Consider the following 9,159-nt stretch of genomic DNA (forward strand, 5'->3'; position numbering starts at 1 on the left):
TTTTTCTTAACGGAGTGGCTAATGTAAAATGTCGTAAAAAAGTTAGCCAAGAGTAACGTTTTGCAGCTCTTATGGTTTTCCCGGTTTGTGCACGTTCAGGATTGCGGGCAATTAAATGAGAAATGTCGTGATTGCGCTGAAAACTGCGAAAGGCACGTTTACGTCTCGCAATGGCTTTTTAAACTCCATCTGTCCACCACGGCACAGGGCGGCGTCGTGGCGCGGATTTTGCCGGTGGAATTGTCGCGGTCGCTCCAGAATGAAGAATATGTATGATAAGATCAACTCCCTGCTCTGGTGAATGACAGCAATCCTTGTTGGCAAAAGAAAATTCTTGAAATTTGGTCCAATCTGTCCTCCGCAAATTTCAACGGGGTATATTTCGAGGCACTGTACTAGCAGCAGTATCAAAAGTGGTCTAAATTTTAATTGGGAAATGGTCACTGTCGTGGACATCTCCCTCAACAACCCAGTCAAAGGAAGTTTCTATTGAGGGTGAGTACGACAAGTCAATGGCTGTTTCCGTTCCAGTGGATAGCTGGTGATAACTATTATTGCCTTTGTTTAGCAGTACTAGGTTGTGTGCATCAATCAAATCTTCAACCAAATGTCCTCGGCGATCAACCGCTTGGGTGCCGTTACTCCAAGCTGGACTGTGACCGTTGAGACCGCCGAGGATGAGAAAAGGATTTTGAAATTGAGCAACAAGTTGGCCAAACTGCCGTAAGAGCTCCGTGTTGTTATAATCTGGTGTAATGTATATTGAGCATATATCGATGGTACGACCATGCAGCCGAACTGAACATGCAACAGCCTGAAGAGGTGTGTTAAGAGTGAATGATTTATGTCTTAATTCTTGACTCATGTACAGTGCCACCCCACCCTGGCGACGCTCACCGTCCGTGGTGTCACAGCGATACAACGACTAATTTGGCATTTTAAAGTTATATGTGTCGGTGGGACGAAGCCGTGTTTCCTGTACGGCAACGATGATTGGAGCTAAGACGAGAAAAAGTACTTTTATTTCAGACCATTTTAAAATGAGACCGCGACAATTCCAGTGTAAGATGAAGGAGATTTAATGATGAAGAAACCAATCCCCACCGGTTGATGGGAATCGGCCGAACGAGACAGACCGAGGTCGTCCCATCGCCACCCTCACTGGTGGACGGGACCGGCGGTCTTCGTTCGGGCGTGTTTCGACAGGTATTTTGGTGGAGGGGAGGAGAGGTAACGTTCGAGTGGTGGCCAGAGGGACCGGGCCACCGACTGTTCATAGCCGGCGGGCTGGAACGCTGGCCAACCTGGGGACGGGGGTGCACGGGCGCCTGCGCATCCGAGCGCCCAGCCAGGGGCGACTCAACGGCAATTTTCGTCTGGGTCTGTGTAGTTGACTCAGCTGAGACAGAGGAGCGAGGGGTAAGGAGCTTCACGGGACGCAGCTAGATAATGTAGTCTGTTTGTGTTCCACATGTGACCATTGTGACTTTGCTTCCTGTGCATATGCCTTGCTGGACTTTCATGATATCTTGGACTCAACAGCGCGCCGTGCCTCGGGATACGACACACCTGTCTTGGCCTTTTCAGAACAATTTTTTCTTCTCCAAGTTGGACACTGAGAAGAGTTGGCGGCAAGATCAGCACTCCCACCGCTCAAACATTTCTGAGGTGATGTACAGGCACACCTCTCGTGAGGGGTCTCGCCACACTTGAGACATCTGGCGTTTTGTTTGCAAAACTTGCTGCCGCGTCCAAACCGCTGGCATTTCAAACACCTGAGTGGATTTAGTGTGGACACTGTAACTTCATAACGGAGGTCACCAGCTGCGAGCGTTTTGGGAAGTCGGGTGTTAGAAAAAGTGAGAACAAGCAGGCTGGTGTTGTGACGCTGGCCATCTCTGAAGGTCGTCAGACGTCGGATGTGACAAACATTTTCGCCCCCGAGCTCCGCCAGGATCTCCTCCTCCGTCATGAAACGGAGATCAGGCGCGATTGGTAGTGTTTCGGGCGTGGTGGATAGACACTTTGACATGCTTGCTACAGAATTCCGTTGTTTTGAGAATAGCCCTGCTCCGTGCGCGAGTGGTTGTTTTGATAACGAGTGATCCGTTTGTCGGTGCTTCATTTTTCAGGTCGCATGGCCGCAGATAGTCTGAAGCGAGGGTCGGAACCGGGGGCGTTGGACGGAAACGTCTGCTGTCCAGCCAACGCGGTGGAAGTGTGCGTACCAACGGTCATGTCCTGGGGCGCGCAAGAATCATCAAGCGATGCTGCGGCCAAAGCGGGGCCGGCAGCACTTCCGTCGTCTGTATCCAAGAGCGTATCAATGTCGGAAGCCGGGTTCGAATCTGTGTCGGTGTCATCCTTCTTGCGATTTCCGCGCTTCCCCATAGTGGGTCGGCGGGAAGAGAGTAACTAAACTCAAGTGAAAGATACGAGTTTTGGACCAAGAGCAAAACAAACAACGAAAACGACGATGAGAAAAAAGAACTCACTGGCAGAAACCGCAACAGGAGCAATCGCTTCTATCAGGAATGGTATTGCCAATCGGACACAGTCGGCGACTGGGTCGTTGTTCCTTAATGTGTGTACTGCTGTGTTTGTTTTTATTATTAGAGCTCTTTTGACCTGAAATGATCATTTCAGGGCTATGGGATGAAGTAAAATGGTTAACGATGGGACAGACGTGCATGCGCCTGGGGGGCCAACCGCCGAGCTTTAACCCGCTGATGCGCGAGTACCCGGTCGGGGTCCCCCTTCCCACGGGGCTCTCGGCCCACTCGTGGCTGACGCATGCGGCCCGCCCCGGACAAGCGGGGTGTCGCGAGGATGCAGGATGAAGCGAGATAGGAAATAAGAGGGACGGATGGGATGTATACTGCTGTGTTTGTTTGTTTGTTTTTTTATTAGAGCCCTTTCGACCAGAAATGACCATTTCAGGGCTATGGGATGAAGGAAAACGGTGGAGCAGACCCGCATGCGCCTGGGGGACAACTGCCGGGGCTTAACCCGCGCATGCGCGCTGGGTACCCGGTCGGGGTCCCCCTTCCCACGGGGCTCTCGGCCCACTCGTGGCCGACGTATGCAGCCCGCCCCGGACAAGCGGGGTGTCGCGAGGATGCAGGACGAAGCGAGATAGGAAATAAGAGGGACGGATGTGGCTGCTGTGTTTTTCGACATTGAGTATACCTATGATGCCTATGATGCAATGGCATTTGTCCATGATTTTTCAATGAGGCTGGCCGGGTTATACGGGCAGTTAATTGCCAAACTTTTGCAGCGAAGATTTTGTCGTGTTCGAGTCTACGGAGCTTTGTCTGAGCGCTTTAAACTGGTGAATGGTGCGCCTCAGGGGTGTCCCCAGTGTATCCCTGTTGGCTTGCACAGCGAGTGAGACATCTGCCTGCCGGTTCCGGCACCACTAGTGGAGCAGACGGGCGCAGCCTTCTCAGGCTGAAGGAAGGCCTCGTGCGTTCTGTTATTGAGTACGCACGCACAACCTATAACAACGCCCTCACATCCGCCAAGAACCAGTCCTCTGTCAGGTGTCTGTGTCTTACGTCTGTTTCGGCGTCCGTATAGTAAACGGGGTGTACCGGACAACTCGCTCCACCAGTCTGATCGTAGAAGTCAACGAGCCACCACTGGACCTAAGACGTAGTAAACCAGCGCTGACCGGTGCGGTCAAAGTAGCGCAGTTTCCCGACTCACCCTGCGCATGGATCGGTGTTCTCACTCTGACCCATCCACTTCTTTCTGGCAGTGTGCGAAAGCTCTTCGAAGCCGAGAGGTCTGCGCATTAGTGCCCTGAAATATATTTTCATTTGGTTGGAGGGGTGATGCAACTATGAACAAGAAGGTGGAAAAATTGCATCACTACGGACATGGCTAGCACCACAAGAATGGGATGGAGCATAAAATGTTTGACTGCTTAGTGAGTGTCCTCAAGTGCTTCCTCTTCTTCAGGCCCAATTTAGCGCCTTGCTGCTGGTCTGATATCTTGCTGAAGTGCAAGTATTATCCTATTTTCATATATTTCCACGTATATTTATTATCCTAACTCCAGACCCCCTCACTGTCCACTGAAGACCATAAGTTTGCAGTGGCCGTTTTCATGATGGATTAATGCACCGAAAGCTTTCTAAACAGTTTTTTAAATGTCTGTGTGAGGTTTTGGTATTCTTTTCACATTTTGACAAGGCAAGTATTGTTTTCATGCAATTCCATTCACATACGAAAGATAACCTTCATGCATCCAACTAAGAATGAATTTTATTTTATGTCTAACGGTACCCTTTGTACACATTTTTCAGTCCATGACGTTAATTCTAGAAAAAGTACTAGATCTGGTAATCACCAACGTGCATCAGTCGAGGGTACTGGACGCTGTCCGCCCTATTATTCTCTACATCGGTGTTGTATGGCGCTAGTTTCTTGTCGTGAACGCGATGCAAAGAAAGTTGCGTACGTCCCCACAACAAACTTTGCACAACTGGTTGAAATCCTTTCTGCTGTGATATGAAAATCCTTCAAGTATTTGCATCCTGCGCTGATTTTAGTGTGATTTGCAAACGTTCAGCATCATTGTTGGCGTAACTCCAGGCATGTGTGGCTGCATTTGTGCACAAAGGCGTTTCATTTTTATCTCATCTTACTTGGGAATGGAGAAGGGTGAAATGGGTAATATTGCAATGTTGCAGAAACCGCCTGACTTTACAGCTTGCGTACAAATGAACAGTAAATTGCACACAAAACATGTTTAATTGCATTTTTGTTGCTAAAAACTCCTCGAAGCTGCGATTGGCGGTTGCAACGATATTATGCTCTGAAAAGTGTGGTTGCCCTGCAGGGCCAGGCCGCTCAACTTGCAATGTTTCGCACGGTTCAGCTACGACTAGGTCGGCGTGCTGCGTTACTGGTAGAGCGTACGAGTCGTTAACGCACGATATCATGCTTCAGGAACCTGAATAAGGAAATGTATGCGTGATACGACATACCATCGGCCGCGGCATTGCACGGACCATCGTTTTTGCGAGAGGCTGATCGTCATTTTTTACGCATAGACAAATGCCGTCATGAACATGACTGTTGCAACACCCTAAGCGCATTAGGGGTGGGGTTGAAATAGGTCTTATGGTATGTTTTTCACTGATGCTTAAGCTTTAAGCCTGCTAGTAAGTTGCAAAGACTGTTGTGGGCAAGACATGCCCACACATTTCCGAGCTTCTTCAGCGCTCCAGTCACTGCCAACGAACCATATTACCGTGTATTAAAACTCATTTCACTGTTGTTCCCGAGCACTGATAACAAATGTGGTGCGCCACAGCCCCGAACAGCCATCGTCTGGCGAAACACGCCTCAGCCCCTAGTCCCATAAGTCTCTCCTCACAGCAATGGGGCGGCTCAAAAGTCAGTTTACTTGCCCCTGGCAGCACATGCCAACAATGCCCAACACCCCTCAAAATAACAAAATGCCATCATCTTAAGCAAAACAACGGAGCAATTAATGCTATGTAATTAGAACATGTACCGTGCGGTGAGTCACAATAACCCGTAAATGCGTATGACACATAAAACAATGGTTAGACGTTGAAACATACGGAGCCTACCCTGTAACTAAATGTTTTCCGACAGAAGGGTAGCCCGACAGGCAGCTGTTTGGTCCTGACTAACCCCACTTGGTGGCTATACATTGGCAACCATTGAAAGTCAACTGGCAGGGTATACTGACTCGACGTCATGTCATTGTATAACCAACGCCTTCAAGGTGCGCTGTGAGCTCATAATGGTCCCGATGGTTTCATGGCTCAACTGTGACGACGGTGACGTCACCAGTGAGACACCACTACACCCGCTGACGCGTAGCATTCTGCAGCGCATTGCCAGCCATGACGTGCGCTCTCAGAGCTGGCTGGCAGACAGCCGGTGGGACGGACTGCAGCCGTCCGGTGGCGCTTGAGGGAGCGCCTGGGGGGGCGCCCTGGGGTCCATCGGGACCCCGCGCCGCGACGTCGACACCGCCGGGGGCCCGTGGGGCACGGCCGACCCGCTCGACGAGGCGACACGGAGCGGCACGAGGCCGGGCGGCGCCCGTCGCCGCTGGCTTGCTGTGGCAAGGCGGGTCGGCGGCCGGTGCGGCGGCGCCGCCACCGACCGGAGCGGGGCGGCGTGGCGCGCCACCGGCTGCAGCAGCCGACTGCGCCGCGGCCACGCCCGGACCCCGCGCCTGCCACGCGGTGCCCGGTCTCCGACCGAGGAGCGACGAGCCGGTGACGGTGCGCGTTGGCAGCGGCAGGCTGTGCTCTACCGGCGGAGAGGCGTGGCAGAACGTCAAGCCTCTCACCGTCGGCGGTGCGACGGCATTGTGCACCACGACACCAGCGCCGCCCACGGCGCCGGGGTAGCCCAGGGCCGTCACGCCATTCATCCGGGCGCCGTAGTAGAGTGGCGTCAGCCCATTCGCCATTGATTGGTCGGGATAGGTGTATGCCGGCGGGCAAGCTGTAGGTGATTGGCTGACGACGCCCTGCGAATGCAAACCGTTGGTTGACGATTGAACTGTGCTAGAGTGCAATTTCAAGCCGTCCACTGCCGGCTGAGTGACGAAGCCCTGTGACGTTACGGTACCTGTCGCCGGATGGCCCCCCAAATCGCGTGATACAACGCCCTCCGCAGCCGACTGGCTGACGAAGCCAGGCGACTTGGAACTGGTCGCTGCTGATTGGTCGGGGGGGCCGCGCGACACCGGGCCCTCAGCCGCCGAGCTCGGCTGCCGTCGGGCCGGCGGCGCGTCGCTCTCGACGCGGGCCGGCGCCGGCAGTGCGCCGCGCCGCCGCCAGCTGGGCTCGGTCTGCGTGACGGCGTCGCAGCTGGCGGCGGCCGAGACGCGGAGAGGCACGCCACCCAGCTCCGTGGCCGGCCGGCGGCGCGGCGAGGAGACGCGCACCGACGGCGGCGTCGGCGGAGGGGTCCGCTTCGGAGGCGGCGGTGCTGGCCGGTGGTGCTGATCGGGTATATGTTGCGGGCACGGCGGCGGGAAATCACGTGGGGGCTGGCGTTCGTGGTGGTGCTGGTGCCAATACAGCAGTTGCGGTTCCGAGCTTCGCTGCGGCTGCTGCTGGCTTCCGGTCCATTGCTGTGGTCCCTGGTTCTGTCGAGGCTGTCCCTGCTGCCGTTTTTTGTGTTGCTTTTGCTGTCTTGTTATCTGAGACGGTTTGTCTTGACTCTCCTGTCGTGGCAGCTGTGGGGGCTCCAGGAGCAGCAACTGCGGCGAATGGGTGGGATAATGCTGTTGCTGTTGCCATTGATCTGGAATGTTGTACGGAGTGGTGTATTCGAGGGGTACATTTTGACCCTGGTACAAAACTTGATCCTGCTCAACTTGCTGTGGTGCACCATCTTGTTCCTGTGAATGTTCACGTGGACTATGGTAGCAATTTCTGCTGCGCACTGGGAGATGGGTTTGGGTGAACGGCGGCTGGTACTGCTGATGCTGGTGCAGGTTTTGGACCGGGCATTCAAGCGGTTGTTCATACTGATGCGAACTGTGCTCCAAATTCTGAGCTGACTCGATTTGTTGGATGCCACATTGAGACGCTTCCTCGTGCCTGTTTTCTTGCGGTTCCTTATGTTCATTGCTTTGATGTTGCCGTAGCTGCTGCAGCCGGTGAAACGCCTGGCATTCTTGTTGTTTTGGACGTGGAAACTGTTCCGTTGCACGCATTTGCTGCCGTGGATTACCTTCCGATTGGGGGCCCTGGTTTTGTGACGGTCCCTGATGGTCATGATCCATTGGCTCACAGTGTTCGTGCTGCTGCTGCTGTCCTTTGTCTTGCCCTTCCCTCTCCTCCTGTTGTCCATCCCGTTCTGCATCTCCCTCCTCCTGCTGTCTTTCGGCCAGCTGTGCCGGTCCAGCTGCCGCCGTCGGCTGTGCCGGTCCAGCCGCCGCCGTCGGCCTTCCCGTCCGGGCCGCCGCCGCCGGCTGCTGTGCCTGCCGCTGCAGCTGCTGGATGTACTCGAACAGCTGGCTAAGGGTGAGCAGCTGCGCGTCGCCGCTTGCCGCGCCGCGCCGCGGCCGCTGCGCCAGTCGCGGACACCGGTGCTCTAGCAGCTCCGCCGAGCCGCTGTATGCCACCTGACACAGTCGGCAGCGCAGCTCGGTCGCCGCCCGGGCCGTCTTCGCCGCCTCCGCCGCCGCCGCCGCCGCTGTCAGCCCACTCTCGGCGTCCGGGGGGACATCCTCACCCTCGTCCTCCGACAGCTCGCACCCGTGCACCCGGGCGTGCCGCTGCAGGTTGCCGCTGTGCTCGAACGTGCGCTCGCATTTCTGGCACTTGTACGGCCGCACCTTGGTGTGGATGCGCCGGTGCACCACCAGGTTGGCGTAAGCGGCGAACCGCTTGCCACAGTGCTCGCACGGGTATGGCTTCTCGCCGGTGTGTGTGCGGATGTGGATCTTGAGCACCTTGCTCGAGGTGAACGCCTTGTCACAGTGCGAGCACTTGAACGGCCGCTGGCCCGTGTGCGAGCGAACATGGATCACCATCTGTCCATGCTGTGAAAACGTGCGGCCACAGTGGCTGCACGTGTACGGCCGCTCATGCGTGTGCGTGCGCTCGTGTACCACCATGTTGCTGCGGCTGCTGAAGTACTTGCCGCAGTAGCCGCAGTGGTAGCCACCATTTGGGTTGGAGGCGATTCTGGAGCAGGGGCGGGCGGCTGATTTGGAGGCAGTCCCGGCGCGCCGTGCGCCGGCCCGCCCGCGGCCTCCGACGTTATCGGGCTCGTCGGGCGACGGCCCCTCGGGTGGCGAGTCGGGAGAACTCATCGAAGGCAGCCGCCCGCTGCCGATCATCACGTTCACCGCCAGTGGCTGCAGCAGACGGGAGCAGTGGCACACCGACAGACAAATGCACGAGACAGGCGGACCTAACGGACAGATGGACACAACGGACAGACGGACGTAACGGACAGACGCACGGACGGCGGACGGGCGGACAGACGGGCGGGCGTGCTCAAAAGATTTCTGCCAGGGCGCGACTCTTCGGTGGAGGGCTCCCAACAGTGGTACTCACTGGGGCGTCCAAGTACAGACTACAGCAGCAGCTACAGACTGCCATCACGATGGAGGGTGCAGGTTGGATGAGTTTACTAGTTTTA

The 9,159-nt window shown here is 55.4% G+C and overlaps 1 protein-coding gene across 1 annotated transcript; it reads right to left on the reverse strand.

Moving 5' to 3' along the window:
• Positions 1 to 5,845: 5,845 nt before the first annotated feature.
• LOC119108210 (gastrula zinc finger protein XlCGF42.1-like) lies at positions 5,846 to 8,683 on the reverse strand (the record flags this gene model as incomplete). The annotated part of the gene is made up of 2 exons (XM_037231793.1): positions 5,846 to 5,911; positions 7,991 to 8,683. Coding segments are annotated over 2 exons (759 nt in total), but the record flags the coding sequence as incomplete, so codon positions are not given.
• Between the last annotated feature and the right edge of the window lie 476 nt (positions 8,684 to 9,159).

This window comes from Pollicipes pollicipes, unplaced genomic scaffold, assembly GCF_011947565.3.
Source record: "Pollicipes pollicipes isolate AB1234 unplaced genomic scaffold, Ppol_2.1 Scaffold_6686;HRSCAF=7923_pilon_pilon_pilon, whole genome shotgun sequence".
Taxonomy (NCBI): domain Eukaryota; kingdom Metazoa; phylum Arthropoda; class Thecostraca; order Pollicipedomorpha; family Pollicipedidae; genus Pollicipes; species Pollicipes pollicipes.